The following is a 23,810-nucleotide window of genomic DNA, read 5'->3' as shown; positions in this document are numbered from 1 at the left end:
GCCACCAGCCCCCCCCCACGGAGGAGTGAGGTCCGTGGCCAGCACCCACCCAAGCCCAGCTCTGCCCCCCCCCGCCCGGCATCACCCCAAGGCCCAGCCCCATGACCGGAGGGACCCCAGGCCGTGTGCGAAGAACGTACCATGTTCTTCCTGCTGCTCTGTCTCAGCTTCTTCTGTGTCTGAAAAGGGAGAGAAGGAAAGCATCACCCGCCGGCCAGCACCCTCTGTGTCCAGGGCCAAGTTGGGGTGGGGGGGGTGCCGCACCAGAATCGTAATGTCCCTGACACCAGCTCCCTGAGGGGAAACGGGCTGGGACGGGGTGGGGTGGGGTGCTGGCCGAGAAGCCACGTCTTCCAGGATGTGTCCCCGTCCTGGCCCACCCCTGCAGGACTCCCTCCTCCCTGAGGCTGCTGGCTTCTGCTGCTCGCCCTCTGGGAATAGGGGACGCGCTCCCCCCTGATCCCGTCAGCTCTCCCAGGGGCAGGGCGGCAGATCTGGGATTGAACCCCTCCTCTCCCACTGCCAGCGCTCCCCTGCGCCTCAGTTCCCACCTCCTGAAAATGGGCTGGCACTAATTGCCCCGTGCGTTGCCATAGAAACCAAAGGAGAAAAAGAGCTGCTAAAACACAGGGGAAGTGTGAAGTGCTGCCAACTGCACAGCACCCGGCAGAGAGGATCCCACAACACCCCGCAAACGAGGGTCCCAGCGCGGCTTCCTCAGGAAGAGAAGAGATCGTGTGCCAGGCTGGCTTAAGCCTGATATGCCAAGGTCAAATTTAAGTATGCCTGTTTAGGAAGAAAAACTGATTTGTGGGATCTCGAAAGTTTAAATCTAATATTGGCGGGAAAAGCCTTATAACACGTGTCAGCAAGCAAGCAGAAAAGATGTGTGTGTACATATGCACATACGTGTGGATGTGTGTACATAGGTACACGTATGTGTACATGTGTGCGGATGTGTATGCATGTATTCACACGAGCGTGTGCATATGTATATGTACATCGTGGATGTGTGGATATGTGGGTATATGTGTACGTGTGTGGCTTTGGGTGTGTCTGTGTGTGTTCATGTGAGTGTGTGTGCATGTGTGTACATATATCTGTGTGGGTGTGTACACATGGGAGCATTTATCTCCATCCAGAGGGATGAAGGAATGAGCTGTAACGTTACGTCCCCATGACCCGTGGGAGTTGGGGGTAAGTTTGCTCCAGCACCGTCCCCTCTGCTGCATTTCCTTTCGTTGTGGCTGCTGACACACTTCCTTCATGTACGATTTGCACTGCAGCCCGAGGCCCGCACACTGGCCCTGCCCCAGTGCAGCAGGGGGCCTTAGGCTGGCACCTGGAGTCAGCGGAGAAAAGGCTTCGCTGAGGCCCATCCTCGGGCAGCTGGGAGGCTCAGGCCCGCTTTCCTGCGTCTCCCGGCCCCTTACCCTGGCTCCTCTGTGTCTGGCCTGGCATGTCCCCACCTACCGGGAAGGCAGTGACAGCATCTGTCTGATCACCTTTAAGAGCCCAGGGGCTGGCATTCATTACTGTGGCATGACGGAGGAAGCAGAACATTCCCGAAGGGAAGCGGGGTGGGTGCGGGGGAGGAGGGGCTGCCGCTGTGAACAGTGGGTGAAGCCAGATCCACCCAAAGCTCTGCTGAATGGACAGTCCAAACTCACAGAGCCCGGCGCCGACCGAATAGGGCCGATGGGGTCTCAGCCACGGGAAAGCTCTGCACCCTTCGTGGTCTTTCCAGAAGTCTGCCCCGAGAAAACTGTCCTAAATCATGGGCCGTAGGGTGCAAGCAGCGGCGGGTCCTGAGAGGGGCCCGCAGTCATCCCGAGGGGGGTGGGAGGAGCACCCGCCAACACCCCGCACACCTACCCAAGCTGTACACAGTGCAGACGTCCATGCTGGATGTCCTCCTCAGTAGCTGCCTGGCGTCCTCCTCAGAAAAGCGTCCTTCGCTGCTGAAGAAAGACCTTTCCTCTTCATTGAGAAAAATCACACTTTCCAAGCTGGAAAAAATAAAGTGCATTTAGATTGCACGTTTCCAAGATTTCACACAAAGACCCTTTTCCACTCCCTCACTTGACAGATGGTCCCTGCATACCTATCCTGTGCCCAGCGGTGAAGACACCAAGATAAAAACAAAATAGATCCTGCCCTTAAGGATGCTTTCTCTGGCCAGAGGCAGACGCCCAGGAGCAGGAAATGCTGCGACAGATGCAGCTGGTCACAGCATCCTGGGAAGGTGAGCTCCTGGGCAGCCTTCAAAGCCCCACCTTGAATGCCCCTTCCCCTGCAAGGCCGGCCGTGACAGCTGCAGGCAGACTCGATCCCTCCACACTGTAAGCTCCACTCAGAGCCTCACACAACACACGCTCAGGGCACGTATGTGCTCTGAAAAGTCAGGGAGAGGAAAACAGGAAGGAACAGAGGAAGGGAAGGAGACAGGGAGGGGGAGGCAACTTCTGCTTACAGGGCTAAATTACCCGCAAAATATGAAACTTTCAAACGTACTTCAGAACTTAGAGGGAGCTCTTTTGAGAAGTTAAAGAAAACCTTAGGGTAGATTGCAGGACATTCGATAAAATAGGCCTGTGTTCCTCAAAAGTGTCGGTGTCCTAAAGGACAAAGAGAACAAGGAACTGTCTCAGATCAAGGAAATGAGACTAAAGAGACAGACAGGTGCTAACATGGGGTCTGGAATTTTCTTTGGCTATAGAGGGAATTACTGGAAAAATTGGTAAAATCTAAGGTCTGCAGATAATAGGATTCTATCAGTGTTAATTTCCTGATTTTGACAGTTGTGCTGTGGTCATGCAAATGATGTCCTGATTTCAGGAAACACATATTACATCATTTAGGGGTAAAGGGACATTGTGTTTGCAACTGATTCCCAAAGAATTTACAAAAAAAAAGAATTTAAAAAAAAAAAGGGCTTCCCTGGTGGCACCGTGGTTGAGAATCTGCCTGCTAATGCAGGGGACACGGGTTCGAGCCCTGGTCTGGGAAGATCCCACATGCCACGGAGCAACTGGGCCCGTGAGCCACAACTGCTGAGCCTGCGCGTCTGGAGCCTGTGCTCCGCAACAAGAGAGGCCGCGACACCGCGCACCGCGATGAAGAGTGGCCCCCGCTCGCCCCAACTAGAGAAAGCCCTCGCGCAGAAACGAAGACCCAACACAGCCAAAAATAAATAAATAAATTAATTGAGTAATTTAAAAAAAAAAAAGAAAAGAAAAAGAGGAGAAAGTAAACGTCATAACATGTCAACATTTGGGCAACCTGGGTGAAGGACATACAGGAATTTTATGCCCTTTTTGCATCTTTTCCCTAAGTCTGAAATTATGTCAAAATAAAGTTAAAAGAAATGACTGGCTACCAGAATGCTCATTAAACAAAAGATAAAAGACTCAGATCTGGAATAGGAAAGATGTTCAGTAAACATGTGTTGAATGAATGAGGGAAGTTGTTAGGGCTTCTCCAGCTGTAAACAGGACCAATGGCACTGGGCCCTGTCACCTTTCTGGGTTAAGGGAGGGCAAAACAGACTTGGCTCATTCCCACAGCAGTTGCAGCTCAGCCCGTTAGCAAGCTCAGGACTTGTTTAAGTCTCATGGAGCCCAGCCATCTGTTGAGCAGTCGTGGTCTCCCCGGAGATGATGACCAAGGGTGCCCAAAGAGTGTTCCACAGAACACCAGCTGATAGTGTTGTCTGGAGGTCAAGTGTGAAAAACGCATTTCAACAGGAGAAAGAAACGTTTCAGACTCTGGGTGCCTTCCTTGTGCTGGGAATCCCTGTGGACCACCAGCCAGGGCGTGTGGAAAGCACATCCTCACTGATGAAGTTTGAGATGGACCCCTGGGGGGAACACACTTTGGGAAACTTGGGTCTAGCTGCTGCTCTGGGCATCTGAGCCCAGCCCAGCTTCAAACAGCTTCTGATGAACAGGAGGCCATGGAGCAGACAGACACTTGAATTAGGAAACAGAGTGACTGGTGGGACATGTCATGAAGCCAAAGTGGCCTCTGAGGCTTGGTTTGGGAGGCGTTGGTCTGTCTGAGGTGCCAGACAAGAATGAGATGGGATGTCAGGGCTAGCTGGACCCCGAGGACGAGCATCTCACAATGCGTCCGAGGGGCAGATGCTGACCCAGTGAAGGGTCCTTTCTCTACGCTGACTCCTGGGCTGAGGTCTTGACAACAAAAGGTCAAGAACATAGCTGTGCCGGCTGACCACTCCCTCAAGACCCCCCTGCTGCTGCCCAGGGCCAGGCAGTGGGGACTTGGAGGTGACCAGACAGTCCTGGCTCAGAATTCCCTGGATGGGGGTGGGGAGGTCACACGGGGAGAAGAGCACAGCCAGGAAGGGTGCACCCAGGGATGAGTCACTGGAGATGAGACTGGGGGCCATCGAGAGCCCCCAGGAAAGCGGGATGGTCGGGATGGAGGGCACATCTCACGTAGAGGGAGGCGCATAACCCAGAGTCGTTCTAGAAGGGGTGAGCCAACCCGCACGCTGGCCTCAGGGTGACACGATGGTGAGTGGTGGCCTTTGAAACTGGGGGTGACCAGGGCCTGGGTTGCAAGAGGCCTTGAAAGCCAGGCCCAGAGCTTCGAAGGGCTTTATGAAGGGGAATGGCAGGGTGTACTGGCTTGAATAGCGTCCCCCCCAAATCCATGTCCCCCTGGACCCTCAGAAGGTAACTTTATTTGGAAATAATAGGATCTTTTCAAATGTGATCAAGTGAAGGATCCTGGTATGAGGAGATGATCCTGGGCTATCCGGATGGTCCCTAAAGCCAACGACTGTTGTCCTTACAAGAGACAGACGAGAGGACACAGACAGAGAGGAAGCCACGTGAAGACAGAGGCAGAGGTTGGGGTGATGCGGCCGCAAGGACCGCCTGAAGTCACAGGAGCTGGAAGAGGCAGGAAGTCCCCTCCTGTGGAGCCCCCAGAGGGAGCTCGGCCCTGGCCACACAGTGATTTGGACATCTGGCCTCCAGTCTGTTGTTTTAAGCCCCCAGTTTGTGGTGCTGTCCCCGCAGCCCCAGGACACCCGTGCGCGTGGACACCTTTGTATTTCAGGGACCAACCCTGGCAGCACTTGAAGGAAGGGCAGGAGGGGTCCAGACAGGAAGCTGAAGTCATGCCCTGGGGGCAGTGGGATGGCCCTGGGCTAGGCCCGGCCCTGGGGACAGAGGTGGGAGTGACGACTAGGAAGAGGGGCTAGGGAGGGGCAGGAGGTGCCGTCCAGGACACTGCGGATCTGTCACCTGGGAAGCAGGTGGACGGGGCAGGGTTGCCACGGGGGCAAGGGGTGGAGTCAGAGTGGGGGGAGGCCTCAGCCACTCACTCAGACGCTTGGCCCTGCACACGGATGTGGCTCGTCTGCACAAAGGCGACCTGGCCGGAGGCCGCGTGCCGGCCCAGGCACCAGGGCAGGCCAGGCACCTGGGCACCCAGGATCTCGATGTGGTCACCGCCTCGGAAGGTCATCTCTTCGGGCCCTGAGCCCTGGCAGTCCGCCACGGCCGAGGCCAGGCCCACAGCTGCAGGAAGGAGGCCACACGGTCAGCGCTGGGGGGGATAGGGCCGGGGGGGGGGCGGGCAGTCAGACGGGCGGCCCTCGGCCACATGGGTGGTGTCCCCGGCCAGGGAACATGCCGTCCTGCTGAGGAATTGATTTAGCACCTGGCCAGGGTGCGGGGCTACCGCACACGAGGGGCTGGACATCCAGGCGGTACATGAAGCGGGGGGCCTCTTTATCCCCACGCTGAGGATAAGAAACTGAGGCCTGGGGATGTTGATTAACTAGGCCCAGGGCTGTCGGCCTCCAAGGCCAGGGCCCACCCAGGGCAAACCCAGCTGTAAATGTCCTCCCATGGGGCTTTATGCCCACTTAACGGGTCCACAGGCCATCCAGACACCAAGCAGCCTGGGGCAGAGCCAATGCACTGGACCAGGGACCCAGGCCGTCTTTTCTAAACAAGACCCCTGCCTCTCGCTCCTCCATTTGCCCACGTGGCGAATTCAGCCGGGGCCCTGTCCACCCCACCTCCACCGTCTGAGGGTCCTCCGAGGTGTCTGACCCAGTGCCAGAAACAGAGCAGAAGTTGCGGAGGTGCTGGTCAAATAGGGTGTGGAAGTTACTCTCTAGAGGCAGAGAGACCAGGGACCCCAGCCCGGCCTCCCCGCGTGCTGTGTGACTTTGCACCAGCCAGTGGACCTCTCTGAGCCTCTGTTATTGCCTCAGGAACTGGAGGGGATTCTAGCTACCTCTTCTGGCTTGGGGAGGATTCAGGGTAGGCGCAGAAGCTTCGGGAATGCTGGTGCCTGCCCCTCCTCACCCACCTCCTCCCCAGGGGAGGAGGGTCAGTGGAAATATTTACCCATCGGCTGGACGTCCGGCGTCACAGGTCCACCCATGGAGTCGTTGATGGGGTCCCAGGGGACCCTAAGAGCCCACCTGGAGTGGGATGGGAGAGGATTTTAAGTTTAGGGCAGATTGAAACTGTGTGTAGGCTGGACAGGTCAACAGCTCCCAGGGATCCGAGCAAAATCCACCACCTGCCCCCGCTGCACGTGTGCGCGCACACACACACATACACCCAGGTGTGCGGCCTTCAGCTCCAGCCATGCCCCACGTCCCCCAGCTCAGGTGTCTCCTGCCCTCCCTCACACTGGCATCCTCGGGGACCTCCCCCCATCACCCCAGGAGAGAAACTCAGCCACAGACTGTCATTTCATAGACACTGAACATGAGGAGATGTAGTTTCTCTCTTTGCTTTGGCTGCCAGGAAGCTCAAGCCAAGTTTATGCCCCACGTTCAGCACATGAGCAGGAGCTTGCATGTTACCTGTCCCTGCCTTCCCCAGGCTGTCCCTGCCTTGGTTCTTATTTGCACAGATCCCTGCGTGCTCCCTTACTATGGACACAGGCTATGTAGCTCCCGCAAAAGCTTTCCAGAACAAGCTAGAACAGGAAGCCAGAGCCCCATGTTGTACACTCCTAGGCCATCTCATCCCAGGACAGCCCTGCCGGGAGGTGTCACTGTCCTGTTGTGCAGGTGGCAGCCCTGAGGCCCAGAGAGCTGGACTGGCTTGCTGACGCCACACACTGAAAATATCAGAAGGGGTCATGGCCAGGTCTGCCTCGGGCTCACACCGGTCGCCATCTACCCGCCTTGGCCTACGGATGGACCCGGGCCTGGGGGAGTCTCCAGGAGGCCGGACAACACGCTGGACCCACAGGAAGCAGAGAAACAAAGGTCGGTACCTACTGATGGAACGGAATCAAAGGCTCCACCGCTGTCCCTTCCTCCGAGGACATGCTGTGGCTGGGGGCCAAAGAGTCCACTGCCAGGGCCGCCTCTGCCTGGGGAACCCCCGAAGCCTGCCTGAGGGGCTGGAGGCCACTCATCACTCTCACATGGTGGTCAGGACACCGGACAAAGAAAGGCCCTTCAAAGCGGCAGAGGGTGGTCATTCAGGGGGCTGGACACAGGGGCAGCTGTAGTTTGCAGGCGGGACTACCTGTTCTCCGCCAGGAATACCTGCAGGGGCTCCCCCACCCCAGTTTCTGCATCCACAGAAAGACACTGGAGGCCCCAGGGGCCCAGACCTGGAGGCTGGACCTGGGCTGGAGTCCCCACTCCGCCGGGACTTGCCCCGGAGCCTGGCTCAGTCTCAGGCTCTCTGGGCCTCAGTTTCCCTATCTGGGCTATGAGGGGCTCGACATGTGATCCCAAGGGCCCTTCCTGCTTGGACCGCCACCGGCGAGTCCGGCCGCAGTGGCGACCTGTTGTCCGCTCTGTGGCTGGGGAAGGACAGGCAGCTAACGCCCTGTTTGCTGCGGCCTCGGAGCCCAACTGTGAGGCCACCGAGGTACTTGGAGCAATAGCTCGGTCAGGAACTCGGGCTTAGGGGGGCGCTGGCCAAACCCCTTTTCTGTTATTTCTTGGGGGGGGGCTTTTCCTTGCCCCAAGCCCCCTCAGCCTCCGGCATCTCCAGAGCCCTTCTGCTGCCCGCGGCCCCGGGGCGTCCCAGCCCAGCAAGGAGCTGACCAAGGTCACCATCGCCCGCACAGCGCTCACCTTCCTGGAAAAGGAGGCTCTCGTGCGTCAGCTTCAAGGCCTCCTCATCCACGTGGACTTGGATGGCCGTCTCCTCGTCCTCCTCAGGCTCGAGCAGCCAGAAGGTCTGGTCCACGAGCAGGTTTTCCAGGCAGTGATGAGTGAAGCCTGGGGGAGCACACAGCCCCGGTTACCAGTGGGCTCCAGGCCGGGGTTCAGGGAAGCCCTCATGGCCGGGTGTTGGTCGAGCCCTGCGCCGACCAAGCCCAGGGAGACGGACCACCCTGCCCTTGGGGACTCATGGTGCTGCCCACTACCTGGGCAGGCCACAGGTCTGAGCATCTGGGCTGCGAGAGGACCAGCCGTGATGGTGGACCACTCATCTGCCTCCCTGTGCCCTGGGAAGGTCGGGCGGGGTCTGGTTACTTCTTCTAGGACCCTCGGTCTCGTCTTCTATGAGATGGGACAGGAGTGTTCAAGGAGATCTCGTACGCTGCGGGCGTGGGCACAGCCCTGCTCTAGGGGCACAAGAAACTGTCACTCTGAGTCTTATTTCTCACTTCCTCAGCCCTCAGACTGGGAGTGGGGCAGCAAGTTTCCCCAGGAGAGGCACTTAGACGGCCAAAGTCTCCCTTAGAACAGGGAATGTTTCAGAAAGAAAGCACTTGGGTTGAGGTCGAAACAGGGTTTCCTGGTCTGTGCTCGGCCAGTGAGAGCTCAGCTGCCCTGGGGGCGAGTCGCGCTCAGACCCGTGTGCATCTGCGACTCCGCCCATCACAACCTCGCTGAGAACAGGTGACGTCCGGAGAGGCCATCATGAACTAACTTAGTCTAAAGCCCCGATTGGTAACATAAAATGCTTGGTGTGTGACAAGCGTCCCCATAACTGGGTCTGCGAGGGTCACTGCCTTACCGAGAGCGTGGTAGGTGGAAAACTTCCAGATTTCTTCGAAAGTCTTAAATGTCACCACAATCCGATCCTGGTCACTGTGGATGGACAACAGCCTGGCCGATAGCTCCTTATGGGGAAGAAACAGAAATGAGAAACAGTCCCAGCGGCTTTGGGGCGTCTGCCCATCAGGAGGACGGAGCAACAAGGTAGAAACATTTTGCAGAAGTGACCCTGGTGGGACTTCCCTGGTGGGTCAGTGGGTAAGACTCCACGTTCCCAATGCAGGGGGCGTGGGTTCGATCCTTGGTCAGGGAACTAGATGCCACATGCATGCCGCAACTAAGAGTCTGCATGCTGCAACTAAAGATCCCGCAAGCTGCAACGAAGATCTCACGTGCCGCAACTAAGACCGGGCACAGATAAATTAATTAATTTTTTTTTTAAGGGACCCTGATAGGGCCAGCAAGCACAGAGCTGATTCCTTTACAACCAAGCTGCTCCTCTCCTGCTCTCAAGCCAGCTGTGCCTCCCCAGGGCTGTACCAAGCCCCGCTTCTTCCCAGAGCTCACAGCCTCCATGCCCTGGACCTGCACCCTCTGTGGCAGGTCCAGCACCCCCTCTCCTGACATCCATCCCATGAACACTCCTGGTGGGGCTGGGGCATTAAAAGTGACACCAGCTGACGCTGACCAAGGGGGAGAGGGTACTATTATCATCTCCATCTGGATTAGGAAATAAGGTCCCGGTTCCTTTCCGAGGTCTGACCCTGGGGCAGCCGGGATTCAGCCCAGAGCCAGCACGCACCCTGGCCTGGCATCACAGGGGCAGCCCCACTGCAGAGCTCCGTGCTGGGTGCACCATGCCTGCTGTTCGCAAGTCCTCACAGCAGCTCCGTGGGGTAATAAAGCTAAGCATCCCCCGTATGTGGCTGAGGAAGCTGCGTTCACAGAGGCTAAGGGACCTCGGTCAAGGTCAGGCCAGGCTGAGTGCAAGGTCAGGTTGTGGCCTGTCAACCCTAAGCCGCAGGACCTCTGCCATGGGGAGGTGACCAGCTCAGCCTCCTTCTCCTCTGCCATGGGGAGGTGACCAGCTCAGCCTCCTTCTCCACCAACCTCCTGGCAGACCGTGCATCTGTGCGAGGCCAGTCACCCACAAATCAAGCAAAGAATAAGATCAACTCACAGCAGTCCTTTCTGCTCCCTATGAAGAGACTAAAAACCCTAGCAGGGTGGGGTGTCCATGGAGAAAGGGACTGGGGCATTCAGAGAGTGGTGGCCCATGTGTGTCTGGGGCTGTGTGATCATCGTTCCTGGAGCCAGAGAGCCAGGAGAGCAGACGGGGGACAAGTCACCCTGGTGGTGGCACCATCAGGTAAGGTCTGGACATCATGGACAGACCTCCTCCTCGGTCCACTGCCCTCTCCTCCGAGCAGTCCTCCTCCACCCCATTCGCAAGTGTGGATCCCCTGCACCTTCGCCCACCCAGGCCCCCCGAGGAGCCAGACTCACCCCGAGGGCACGGGCCACCTGCCAGCTGTCATTCTCCAGAAGACGGAGCCGGCCCCGCAGGACCTGCTGCAGGCTGGGGTCGGGCAATCCGCTCTTCCTCTGCACAGCCAGCAGCTGCAAGGTCAGGTCTGGAAGGGGACAGATCAAGGTGGGCAGTTTCCCTGGCCCAGGCCAGTTCTGTGGGGTGCCCTCCCTCCCCCGAGGGCCCCCGCCCACAAACACGGGGACCCGGATTCACACCCCACGTGCACGGCCTGTGGGAACTCTGCACAGCTGCGTTTCTCCCCTGAGGCCCAGTTTCTTTGGTGGTAAATGAGCTACGTGCCACCCACATCTTACAGAGATGGGAGGAAGTGTACTGCGTCACAGCCCAGAGACAGGCCAGCACAGGGCAGGCATTCAGCAAATGGTCCCAAGTCACCGTGACCTCCAGCCCCGACTTCTTCCACGCCTGGGCTCCAGTGGGGCATCCAAACTCCAGCAGACACCACACGGGCATCCTAGAACTCTTCATCACCCCCCGCACCCAAAACTGGCTTGTCCTCCTTTCTTTACCATCTCCAGAAGGACCGCATCCCCAGTCCTGCTCAGACCAACGACACCTCCTTCCCTCACACACCACTGGCTGGTCCACCAGCGAACCCCACTGACCCCCCTGCAAAACCAGGCTGAACCCACCATGCTCACCCCTCACCACGGCCCCGCCCCATAGGTCCTCCTGAGCAGTGTGTGAGCCCTGGCCCTCCCTCCAGATGGTTCTCTGGTCCACAGAGGGCCAGAGGGTCCCCTCACAACCAGCTCTGGCTTATGGAACGCCTTGGCTCTCAGCCCTCCGCGCAGTGCTGTCTGCCAGAAATTTCTGCAGCAATGGACATGTTTGCTCTCTGCACTGACCTGCACGGTGGCCACCAGCCACATAGGGCCCTGAGCTCTTGAAATGTGGACAGTGTAATTGAGGAACTGGATTTTTAATTTTATTTAAGTTAAATTTAAACATAAACAAACAGCCACCTGTAGCTACTGTATTAGACAGCACAGCCGCGGTGGTTTTCCATCTCAGGAAGAATAAAATGCAGATCCTTTCCACCTTTCCAGGCACAGCCTGGAGCATCTTGCGCTTCACCCCGCCCCGCACAGCCCCACCTCTTCTCCCCCTCCCTTCCAGCCCGTGGCCGCCTCTCTGCTGCCCTGAGACATCGAGGCATACCCCCCGCAACCCACCCCAGGGCCTTTGCACTCACCGTGTCCTCCACCTGAAGCACCCTCTCCCAGACCAATTCCTGGCCTGGCTGGTGCCCTATGACTGGATCCCAGCTCAAATGTCCCCTGGCCACCCACACCCCATCTCCCTGAGAGGCCTCCTGGCCGCAGGGATCCTCAGATCATGGGCTGTTCCAAAACTGGAGAGGGGAGATGAAGGGGAGAGGATGGGAAGGGGGAGGGGAGAAGAGAGAGGGAGAGAGGAAGAGGGACAGAACGCGGAGAGGGCGAGGGAGAGAGGTTCCTCACATCCTCTGAATAAGCCTTGCACCTGCCTTGGAATTTTCTAGCTGGGGGACCCTCGAGCAAACATCCCCACCCCCTCCTGGGGGGCGGGGCCGGGGCAGAGGAGCACATCTGGGATCTGGAATCAGGCCCCTCCCCCAGCAGGAAGCCAGGCCAGCGTTTCCCAACCAGTTCTAAGATGTGACCCCTCCTACTCCCGTAAGAGGGTGGGGTTGAATTGTCAATCTCATAATAATCTGCCTCGTTGCTCAACAGTCCTGGTCATCCCGAGTGACCCCAGGCAGCGCTGCCCACCCGAAGGAAAAGCTGGAGGACGGGCGGCTGTCACGGCAAAGGTGGACGGCCGACAACGCTGGGGTCTCCATGCCCCCCACAGCTGGGGCTCGGGAGTCGGGTCTCCAGCGTTAGGGGCTTCTTGCTGCCCCCCTCCGCCCATCAGCGCCCTGCGGAAGTCCCGCCGTCCCGTCCTGGGAGCCCCTCCCCGGAAGCAGGTCCCCGATGCCTCTCCCGAGGGCCCTTGCCATCCCCCTGGCCCCCCAGGGTGTCCCTCCTGGGGTTTCACTTCCCCTGCGTGCGGCCTCCAGGGCCACGCCCCCCTCTTGTGTGGGCAGATGCAAACACAGAGTCCAGGGAAGGCCTTTGCACGTGCAGGCGAACCCCAGCCTTCTGTCCCCAAGTGAAAAATGCAGAGTCCTGGGCCCTACCCCAGACTCCCTGCATCAGAACCCGGCAGGACGCAGGCATCTGTGTTTAACAAGCCTCTCCTCCACATTCAGGGTGACCTTAAAGCAGGGCATCCACATTAGAGAAGCCTGGGTTAGACGCTCCTGAACCAGAAGCCCACAGGACGGGTGAGGCCGGAGGGAAGGGGGGGACGCCCAGGGATCCCACATTCACGTCCCCAGCCCAGACTTAACCCCGACATGCAGCGTAGCGCCCAGGACGTCTACCTGTGGGGTAGGAGCCCATCTGGCCGGGAGAGGGCCCAGCAGCCGGCGGAGAGACGCCAGGGGCAGGAGTGGCATCTGTGTCAGAGCAGGGTCCTGTGACGAAGGTGAGAACAGGCAACTCTCAGCTAGGCAGGCCCCACTGCCCAGGTATTTCTAGAAGAAAGGTATGTCCACACCCCTACAAACCACCGTTCACACCCTTCCTCCAGGGTCACAAAGCCCAACAAGGTCGGGAGGCTATGAGTCTCCTACTGTGCTGTGACTAATTACCCTACCCTAGAGGCTTCTGGAAACAACACAGTGCTATCTTGCTGTTCTGGGGTTTGAGAAGGGTCTTGCTGGGACAAAACAAGGTGTGGTCAGGGCTGGTTCCTTTCTTCTGGAGGCTCCAGGAGAGAATCTGTGTCCTTGCTTCTCCAGCTTCCAGAGGGGTCCGCATTCCTTGGCTTGTGGCCCCTCCTCCATCCCCAAAGCACAGCATCTTCAACCTCTCTGTGATTCTGACCCCAGGGTAATCTCCCCGTCTCAAGATCCTTAATCCCCTTGGCAAAGTCTCTTTGGCCGCGGAGGTAACGTGTGTGTGCACAGGTTCTGGGGACGAAGATGTGGACTGCTTTGGGGGCCTTTACTCTGTTGACCAGAGAGGGGAGGTGACAGCCCAGGGGGAACTCGGGGTCTGCGGCAGATGGGGCTGCATCCTGATTTTGACTGGCCTGTGAGGCCGGTCCTCTGCTGGTTGTCGCTGCCCCCAGCCCCCAGCCGGGAAGCCAGCTCCCAGTCTGCACCTTGGCCCGACCCCTCCACACACACACACCCATCTCCGCCCTGCTTGGTTCTCATCTGTAGAATGGGATGAGCAATCAGGGCCTTCAGCTCAAAGGGGATCTGATCTGGAAACACCTGTGGTTCCGACAGACGGTACTGAACCAACCTCACTGCAGCTTCTTCACCCCGGGGAAGTCCCGCTCAGCCGTGGGCACGGTACTGCCACGTTGGCCTTGGACTGTGCAAAACGATAGGCTCATTTCTGCTCTCTCCCCACCTACGGTACACCAGCCCTAAGCCTGTGTGGTCAGAGCCCATTTCCAGCCCTTGTTTGCTCTGCATCCCCAGAGCGAGGACTCAGAAATGCCTGTCAAATCCAAACAAGGGCACGGCACCCAGATCTTGGCTTTAAGCACCATCCTCCCCCTGAGAAGCCAGGGCTCCTTGAGGAACGGCCGATTCCAGGGCTGCGACAGGGAGAGCAGAGATGAGATATGAGCCTCTTGTTGTCCCAGAAAGTAGGACGTGCTCACAGGATGCTGGAGATGCATCACAAGACCAAATCGGGGGCAAGGTGAACAACAAAATAAATGACAGCAACTGCTAGAGTCCAGAGAATGAAATAAAGACCTCTGAGCCCACACACGCTAAAATAAATAAATGAATACCTGGGGAGAGGGGACAACTCTTCTTTTCCATGGAAGGTCCATTAACAAATGTCAGAAGAACACAGCATTAGAAAGTCACCATTTAGCAACCTTCGTAATGTTATGATTTCAGTCAAGAACCTTGCACAGATGATAAAACTAGTGCTTTATTAGGACCAGAGGAACCGACTAGTCACAAAGTCCCCAAGTATCTTCCCACGGGCTCCTTACTCATGACAAAGGGAAGAAGGGTGACTTTGACAGTGACATTTACGCTGTCAAACACCTCCTTAATCACGTGATGGACGTGAGCCGTGAACGTCACCAGGGACCAGACAAATGGACATCCAGTTCTCCTGGTCAGCCGCACTGAGAGGAACCGAACACTTCTGGGGTATTTCTGCCCAAGTACCTGCCTGCAATCCTGAAGAAACAGCCACACTTGAACTGAGCTGTACCCAAACATTCTACAGAATTCCTGGCCCGGAATCTTCAAAGTATCAACCTCCAGGTTAGAAAGCTCCACAGGCACATGGCCACAGAATGCAAAGCTTGACGAGGGTTTTCTTTGGTGGAAAGGACATTACGGGGACAGATGGCAGGATGGGAGTGAGGTCCGTCTGTAGATTAGATAATGGTGTTGTTTAAACCAGGAGAGTTTGAAGTTTGAAATCATTGCACAATGGCTCTGTACGAGCAGGTCCTGGTTTTAGGAAACACACACGCCAAAGCACTGGGGGGTAAAAGGGGCATCACGTCTGCAGTTTACTCTTAAACTGTCCTGAAATATAAATATATTTGTAAATGCAGAAAGAGAGAAAGCAAGTGTAGGAAAATGTCAACATTTGAGGAACCTGGGTGGTGTAAATGGGAATTATTTATATTATTTCTTGTGACTTTTGTTGTCAATTTGCAAAAGAAGCTGAAAGGGGAAGGGGCTCTGGGTGGATGGGGTGAGAGCCCACTGGCCACTTGGCTACTCGGGGCCAGGGAGCCCAGGAAGACAGGAGGGGCTCCCAGACCCCGCTGCCTGGGCTCACAGGTCCACCCCGATGCCAGCCAATGCCAGCTGTGCTGTGGGGCAGCTAGGGCAGGAAACACTTGGCAACACGGTCAGAATGCTTCTGGCTCGGCCGCAGCACCGACAGCAGGAATCCCGCGCTCTAGGACTCACGGCCCATCCTGGGCTGGGCTGTCATGCGGGAGGCTGGTCCGGCCCCCATGCATCCGGCGGAACCCAGCTCCTCTGTCGCGTGCTGGCGAGCTCTGGAGGGCGCCCGACCCAGTGGAATCCCCAGGCCAGGCCCCACAGCTCCTCAGAGCCCCTCTTCCAGGCCAGGCAGGTGTCTGACTAGAGGAGTCAGCACCCACGAGGGCCACCCCGACCTTTCCCATCTCCGCTTACGCCCGGAAGGACCAAGAAAACGGGTGTAAAAATACCTCTAATCACTAAGCATGCGTGGCGTCAGGCTCTGGGCCAGGCACCGAGTATGAGGTTTTGTTTCCATTCTCCCAAAGCATCGATCATTCGTCATTCCAGTATTTACTGGGCACCTGCTATGTGCTGAGCCCTAGAGGCAACTAAGCAGGTGACCAGGCTGAAGGTGACGATGTGACGAAGGGAAGCCCGGGGAGGGACAGGAGGACAGGCTGTCCCGGGCTCGGGGAGGGGCCTGGGCCCACCTCAGCCTTCCCCCCGCCCTTCCCTCCTCTCCTCCAGGACCCAAGGAGTTAGGAAGAGGGGTCCTGGAGATCACCTAGGCCACCCCTCAGGTTTCCACGTCAAGTGGCCCAACGACACTCAGGATGGGAACCCCAGGTCCCCCGGCAGGCAGCCCAGCCCTGCCCCCCGCACAGCCCCTCTTGCGCGCAGCTGGGCAGGTTGGGTGGGAGGTGGCTCTGCCCTTGTCACACCCCTCCTCCTCCGCTGTTCAGGAAGTAATCCTGCCGGGGGCCTGGCCCAGGCACTGCTTCCTTCCCCTCCCTGGGCCTTGGTTTGCCCTCCCGGAAGAATGAGGGACGCCCCGTCCTGAGTAATCCCCGGGGCTCACCTCCAAGGACAAAGCAGAACTGTGGGCACCCAAAGCTGTACAAGAGCTATAAACTCACCCAGGGCTGCATTTCTAGACTCTCCCACCCCTGCCCCTCTCGCCGTGCCCTGGACAAGCACGAGGGGGGCCCGCATCTATCGTAAATGCTCACTGGGCGCATCCTCCTTCGGCACAAGCACTGACGGGCGCAGCCATCCAGCTCCATCCTGGGTGGGGTGCATGGCCGGGTGGACACACACGCCGCACTCACCGCTTCCAACGGTAGACTTGGCCTCCTCAGGCCCTGCTCGCTGCCAGACGACTGACGCACTCGCTCCCGCTCTCTGGACCCCGCGGTCACCGCTGCCTCCCGAGGCCCCCACGGGCCCCCTCCCCGTCGGGGCCGGCTCCTCAGCGGCCGTCTCCGCCGGGCCCTCCATGACGCAGTGGCCTCAGCGCCAAGGGCTCGGCATGCCGGGCTGGCCTCTGTGGAGAGAGGAGAGTGCAGGGGTCAGCAGTGCGACCTCTCTAGGAAGACAGGCGGCCGGCACCAGCACAGATGCTGCCGCCAGAGTTGGGATCAAGAGGAGACAATGCCTCCTCTTTGCCTGGTGGACCCTTGAGCATCCTTCCAGAGCTCTGCTCACCGGCCACTTCCCCTCCAAACAGCACAGTCCGCCTGGAACGGACTCTGTTGGAGACACGTGCCTGCGTTTGCTTCCAGTTGGAAGTCCTTGTGGGCAGGTAGGGGCCCATTCTTGCTCATCCACAGACCCCGAGGAAGTGGCTCAGATCCTGACACCTGGAGGCTGCTCAAAACGTTTCCACCGGGGCTTCCCTGGTGGCGCAGTGGTTAGGAATCCGCCTGCCAATGCAGGGGACACGGGTTCGAAACCTGGTCCGGGAAGATTCCGCATGCCGCGGAGCAGCTAAGCCCGTGTGCCACAACTACTGAGCCCACGTGCCACAACTACTGAACCCCACGCGCCTAGAGCCCATGCTCCGCAGCAAGAGAAGCCACCGCAACGAGAAGCCCGCGCACCGCAACGAGCGCGACATGGAAGCAATAAAGGCCGTGTGGCAACAGGGAACAGAGCAGGTGTCCTCTCGGGACACGCCGGGACCATGGTTTAGAGATAAGCCCACGGCACCCCCCACCCAGCGAGGGCTGGGAGGGAGAGACTCCCCCAGAGACAGCGCGTCTCCCGAGAGAAGAATATTCAGCTGCATTTCATACGGGGCTCAGCTGGGCTGTGACTCCAGCCTCGGATTCCCGGAAGGTCCTGCTGCTCTTCTAACTAACCCCGCGTCCTGGGGGGCTCAGTGGGCCCCGCCTCTCTCACCGGAAGAGGCCTGCCCCCCGGCAGAGCCCCCGGAAGGAACGCCGTCCGGTTTTGCAGGAAATGGACCAGGTCCCAGGCCGCCCCGTGAGGGAAGGAAGCAGGCGGCAGAGGGCGGGAAAGGAGGGAGTGGCCGGGGAGGAACCAGAGATGGCTCCCCACTCCCGGGGTGCCCTCGGGCCTCCCCCCCGAGAGCCGGTCATCATGCACCGCTCTTTCCTGGGGCCAGAGAGGAGCGAGGGCCTTTACGACCCCGACAGACAGTGCTCCCAGGGTCTGGGGTTTGGTCGCCAGTTAGAGGACACAGGAGGACACGGCACCCCTTCCAGGCAGGGGTGACAGGGAGGGCCGGTGTGCAGCCTGGGCACAGAGGCAGAGCCCCTGCCCCCATCCACAAGGACGGGAGTCACCCACGTCCCCCTCAGTTTCCACCTCAGGGGCAGAGGGGACAGGAATGGCCCTGCTCACTCACACGGAGGGTGGGCAAGAGCAAGGCCGGGAAGCAGGTGCAAGGGAAGCCCCTCTTGTCGGGTCTCTCTGTTCTCTGATGGAGAGCTGGGAGATTTCAACCCCAGACCCAGACCGGGCTGGCGAGCATTCCCTCCGCACAGAGCAGAGCGCACGGGGAGACAGGAGAGCACAGCTCTGAGCCCCTTCCCTGGGGACAAAACTGCAAACTGGAAAGCGGGTCCGGCCTCCTCCAGACCCACACCCCGTCTTGCGGTGGGTGCTGGGGAGCGGGGGGCCCAGGAGAGACCCAGAGGACGCTGGCGAGGAACATGGGGCTCGGGGCCCACTGGGCCTGGACAGCCCCGAGAGCCCCTGGCCGGTCTCCCAGCTCCACCCGCTTCCTGCAGCAGAGAATGGGCGGGAGATGCGGAGGCGGAGGGCGGCAGCTGTCACGCCACCTCGGGGCTGGGGGCTGAGGCACAGGACACGGGGCACGGGCTGTTCCAGGTGAGGCGCAGGGCTGCGGGGGGCACAGCACTGAGCGCCCCGTGAACGCACAGAGGAGCCACCAGAGCACCGTGAACCCTGAGAAGGGCTGCGTTCTATCCCTTGGAAGTTTCGTTCCTGTATTTGTGCAGAAAGGACAGAGGAGGAGAGAGTGGAGGTGGCACCTGCGAGGGGGGGGCCTTGGGTTCACTTCTCTGCCTCGAATTTTCACCAGGATCAGGGGAGCTGGACCTCCGTCAGACCCAGCAAGGAGTATTTTCAGAACTACGGACCCAAGGCTGTCCCGGGGCGGTGGCGAGTCTCCACCGGCTCCCAGAGGGCCTCAGACACAAGTATTTGTCAACACCTGCACGCACCGGGTGCCTCAGCCAGGTTCACTGCGGCCGGCGGGGAAAGCACATCACCCCGTTCTACGGATGGAGAAACTGGGCTGGGCTCCGAGGGGTGGGCAACTCAACCCCCCCCACACACACACTCGCACACACACACATATATATATATACTCTCACATTAACACTCTCTCACACACTCACATCGCCCCACACACACCCCTGTCCATGCCCACCCTGGTACCCTTCTAGGCAGCCCCTCGCCCCCAGGGAGGAGGGAGTAGGCCGGAGGAAGCTCCCTTGCCAGAGGAAGAAGCAGCATGGACCGGCAGGTTCCAGGAGCACAGCATTGCTGCAGAATTCTCCAGCAACCTTTGTTAAATGTCCAATGTCATTTCAAGCCCTGGTGCCTTGTACTCCCCGTTCCCTGGTCCCCGGGGGCCATCCCCACCCTTGTCACGCACGAAGACCTCCTGGCATCTTTCAGGGTGCCGCTCCGTCTGTCTGGCCCTCCTCAGCCCCCAGCCAAGCCATCGTCTGTTTCCTTCCTCTCTTTACTCTGAAAACAGCGAGCCCCATACCTGTCATCGAGGGCACCGTGGCCTGGGCACAGGTGGGTGCCGGGACCGGGAAGCACGCGGCTTGGAGGCCAGGCCGCCATCCCCGCTGCTCTGCTCTTCTGAAGCATCTCAGTAGGGCACTTGGACCCGTTGTCCTGCACAGGTCCTGTTTGTGGGGGCTCTATAACCCCCAGCGGGGGTCCTCGTCCCCCCTCTCTACAGCCAGGCATCTTGCACAACCCACACCCAGGGCGTCTGACTCCCTTCCCCGCCTCCGCCCAGGAGTCAGGACCAGCGCATCAGCGCCTGCGTCCCTGCCCCACGGGCCTGCCCCCAGCAGCTCAGGGCCGGTTTCCTGAGAAAACGGAAGGCTTCGGGGCTCAGGGGACTTCCCACTTGCTTGGTGAGGGGCCTTCCCATCAGGCAGGGCTGCCGGTGACAGTCGTAAGCGTGGGGTTCCTAGTCACAGCCTGCATGAGGAAGTGGGCTCTGTCTCCCTGGGAGGGTCCCTCCCTGCTGGGTCCTAAAATAGCCTTGCTCAGCCCAACAGGCTGCAGGCTCCCGACTGCAGGAGGGGCCGCCCAGCCCGCAGCCTGGCGGGTGTCCAGAGCTCCCGCGGGCGGCCCTGCGGAGACTCGGGGGCTCTCCTTCCCTGTGGCCTCTGACCTCTTTGCTCTGCTCACTGTCGGGCCACCCGATGGGTCGGCAACAGGCCCCAGGTCCCAGCCACAGCACCCAAACCCAGGGGACGGGAGTTTGGCACCAGAACGCCGAGACCTGGGGTCAGTGGGCTGGGAGGCCGCCCCATGCCTCAGTGTACCCACCAGAGAATGAGAATGAAAACACCGCCTACAAGGAGGTCAGTGGATTAAAGGATGGTGCTCCTGGGTTACAGCTGCATTTAACAAATGTGGGCTGGACAAAGGGAGGAGATGATTTGGGGAGGTCTGGCCAGAGCTTTCTCTGGACCCGTCCTGAACAAATGCCTCGAGGGCCATGCAGACCTCGTCCACCTCACCAAGAAGCACCTCTTGAGGGTTGTCTGGTCACCCCCTGTACTGGGGTGACCAGTGCACCCCCAAATTCATGTCCGCCACTAACCTCCGAAGGTGACCTTATTTGGAAACAGGGTCTTCGCAGGTGAGGTTAAGATGAGGTCACACAGGACCGAGGTGTCCCTGCACGCCTGGGGTCCTTATAAGAAGAGGAGGGACACAGACACACCTGCGATGCGGTGTGAAGAGGGAACCAGAGACCAGGGCGATGCGCCCCGCGAGCCCAGGGACGCCTGCAGCAGCCAAGAGCTGAAGGGCCTCCCCCAGAGCCCCCCCCCCGGGAGGGGGGCACCCTTCCCACACCTGGGCTTCAGACTTCCAGCCTCCAGAACCGGCGGAGAATTAACTTCTGTTGTTAGAAGCCCCCAGTTTGTGACCCTTTGTTACGGCAGCCCCAGGACAGTAGTCGCCCTGGGTCCCCCCTGCCTTGATTTTCTCTGCTGTAAAGTCGGCGTTTCGGGAGGAGGATTAAGTGACCTCAGGCATCAGACGCTGCTCAACACCGGATACAGGAAGGCTTGTCATCGTCAGGGGCCACCACCCTGCGGCGCTAAGTGTCCTGGCTTAGTCCTCATGACGGCCTGGAGGAGCGCCACTGCGCCCATCTCACAGAGGAGCCGTGAAGGCTACACGAGCAGCTGTGCTGGCTCAGCCCGGTCGGGGGATCTGGTGGGATTTAACCCCAGGAGGGTCTGAGTCCAGCCCTCGACACCCACCCTGAACCTGAGCACACCCTCTATGGCTACGCCTCTACCCACAAGCTCAGTCACAGCACCGCCCCCCGTGCCCAGCCCCCCACCCCGTGGGAGGCCACGCCCCAAGGGACCCGCACCACTAAATCCCGCCAGTGTGGCTTTGCCATCTGTCATCTCTAGGAAACTCCCACAGACAGGGCTTGGGGCTCCCGGGGGGTGGCGGGGTCACTGCAGGCCGGGGGAGGGTCTCAGTGATGTGCTGGGACCACACGCCCAGGGCAGGACCTGGTGCTATGAAGCCTTGGGTCTGGGTCTCCCCTAGAACCTTCTGGCTGGGGCCCCTGGTCAAGTCACTCGTCCCACTTGTTGATGGAGAGGAGGCCCAGGGGTGGTGACCTCAGAGTGACTGGGTCACAGCTAGCTACAGTGCCACCCGGGCCGGGACACATGTGGTGTCTGCCAGAAGTGGCGTCAACCCAGGGTGGAGGCCCACTGGAGGCCCCCTAGACCCGGAACCCTGCTTGCTGGCGATGTTCCCGCGTCCTGGCCAGACCTTCGGGACGCACTGGCTGCCTGCTTGCGTGAAGCGGCGCTCGAGCGAGATCAAGGGAGCGACGGTGCTTGGTCAAGCCGGACATCGTCACTGGGGCCATGGCTGCCGGCCGGCACGGGGTGCTCCCGGAGCTCTGCCCGGTGGTCCGGTAAGCAGTGCCCACAGCCTTCGGGCTGCCCCAGACTCCAGTCCTGCTCCCTCCCGATCCCAGAAGGTCAGAAAAGTCTCCGAGAAAGTGAAAGGAAAGACGGCTCAGATCCGACCGTGGCAAGACCCAGCTCTGTGGACGACGCCTGCTCGGCCGTCCTCGCCCGCCCGTCCAGCGCCCCGTACCTGCGCCCCGCTCCGCAGGACCGCGGCACCGGGTGGCCGCTCCCGGCTCCTCACTGGCTCGCCCTGCGGGCCGTGTCCACCGCCCCAGCTGACTGCACAGTGGCCGCCACCGCCCCTTCTTCCTGCCCCACTTCCTCCCTGCGCCCGTGCCTCCAGAGAGAGGCGGGCCCCACGCTGCTGCACCGCCTCCGAGGGCTGGTTGATCATTAGCTCCGTCCTGGACCAGCTCCAGGCCGTGCCCCGCCTGCCCACGGCCCGGCACCCAGGCTCGGACGTGGAGGCCACCCCGCCTCAGCTGCCAGGATTGGGGAAGTCTGACAGCTGCCCTGCCAACCTCAGCTCTGCTCTCTCTTCCTCTTCCACTTACCGCACACACGTGCACACATACGCGCGCGCACACACGTGCATACATGTGCACACACAAGACGTACATGCACACACGTGCACAGATGTGCGTGCAAACATACACACATGTGCACACCTACACACACAAGTGTGCATGCACGTATGTGCAGCTCCTTCCCTCTGCTCCGGTGCTGCCCCGGCCCGTTGGCCCAGTCAATGGGAACGCGCACAGGGGACAGCTGGGCATCTGCTCTCCTTCCCTCTTTGCCTTTCCGCTGGGCTGCAGGCCCGACCTGGGTTTGACAGCAGGGGATCTCAGCCCTGCCTGGGGAGCCAGAACTGGGTCTCCTGGGTCTCAGACAAGAAGCAGGAACTGAACACGGGTCGGCCCCTGGCCCTAGCCTCCCATCTGCTTTCAGGCCCTCACGGAGGCAGGGGTGTAGCTCTGGTTGCTGGCCCCAGCCCAGACCCAGGAATCAAGAACAGAGGGCCACCTTCTCCGTCCTGTGCTTGAGAAAGGCTGGACTTTCACTCATGGCCTGGCTTCATGACCAGGAACATCTCTGAGTTCAGTGGTAATGTGCCCATTTTACAGACAGGGAAACTGAGGCCTGGGACATGAGGTGGCATGCCCAAGGCTGGTGACAGCTAGAAGGTGAGCCCAGAACCAGGTCTGACAGACACTGAAGCCCCTGGGCTAGGTTTCTAACTGCGGCACTGCTGACATCTGGGGCGATTGCTCTTTGTCCTGGGGAGGGGGTTGCCATGTACACTGTAGGAATTTAGCAGTATCCCTGGCCTCTACCAACTGAAGCCGACCCCAGCTGTGACAACCATTCACATCTCTAGACACTTGTCTCCTGGGGGCAATGTCACCCAGAGTGAGAACCACTCAGGGCCGAGATATTTCTGGGTGACCCCCTCCCACCCTGTCTGTCCTTTCTCAGAACAACTCCCAGCATTAATGCAGTCACCCCAATGTCACAAACTCCCTCCCCTCCCCAGTGGGCCAGAGCCCAGGTGTGAGGGGGCAGCTGGAGACGTGCTGGGCACGTGTCCACCTCACACCAGCAAGGTCCCCACTGAGGGCCAGCATGAGGCTCAAGCCCCTCACGGAGCAGCTCTGGCCACTGAGGTCCAGGGTAGGCAAGCCACTCCCTCTGGGGGCCCCAGAAAGGCCAGGCCCAGAGCTCGGGCTGCCCACACCCCCAGCCCAGCTGGGCCGCACCCCACACGCCACCAACATGCTCGGGGACCACACGGCAGGAGCC

At 59.6% G+C, this 23,810-nt stretch overlaps 1 protein-coding gene across 3 annotated transcripts in view; it reads right to left on the bottom strand.

Annotated features, from left to right (window-relative positions):
• Positions 1–22,352, bottom strand: part of SH3TC1 (SH3 domain and tetratricopeptide repeats 1) — a 36,497-nt gene extending 14,145 nt beyond the window's left edge. Inside the window, exons 1-11 of one of the 3 annotated variants that reach the window (XM_082391453.1) lie at positions 22,195–22,352; positions 16,644–16,858; positions 12,931–13,023; positions 10,475–10,602; positions 8,988–9,093; positions 8,096–8,242; positions 7,283–7,463; positions 6,393–6,469; positions 5,357–5,552; positions 1,876–2,009; positions 141–179 (exon numbers count right to left, since the gene is read on the bottom strand). In XM_082391453.1, the coding sequence (XP_082247579.1) occupies positions 141–179; positions 1,876–2,009; positions 5,357–5,552; positions 6,393–6,469; positions 7,283–7,463; positions 8,096–8,242; positions 8,988–9,093; positions 10,475–10,602; positions 12,931–13,023; positions 16,644–16,812 (1,270 nt within the window). In that variant the 5' untranslated portion in view covers positions 16,813–16,858; positions 22,195–22,352. The other 2 variants (XM_082391454.1, XM_082391455.1) reach the window with 2 other exon arrangements.
• Between the last annotated feature and the right edge of the window lie 1,458 nt (positions 22,353–23,810).

The sequence above is a fragment of the Balaenoptera borealis genome (genome assembly GCF_965194805.1).
Source record: "Balaenoptera borealis genome assembly, chromosome: 4".
Taxonomy (NCBI): Eukaryota; Metazoa; Chordata; class Mammalia; order Artiodactyla; family Balaenopteridae; genus Balaenoptera; species Balaenoptera borealis.
Note: the sequence above shows the minus strand (reverse complement) of the source record. Positions and strands in the feature narration are given on the sequence as shown.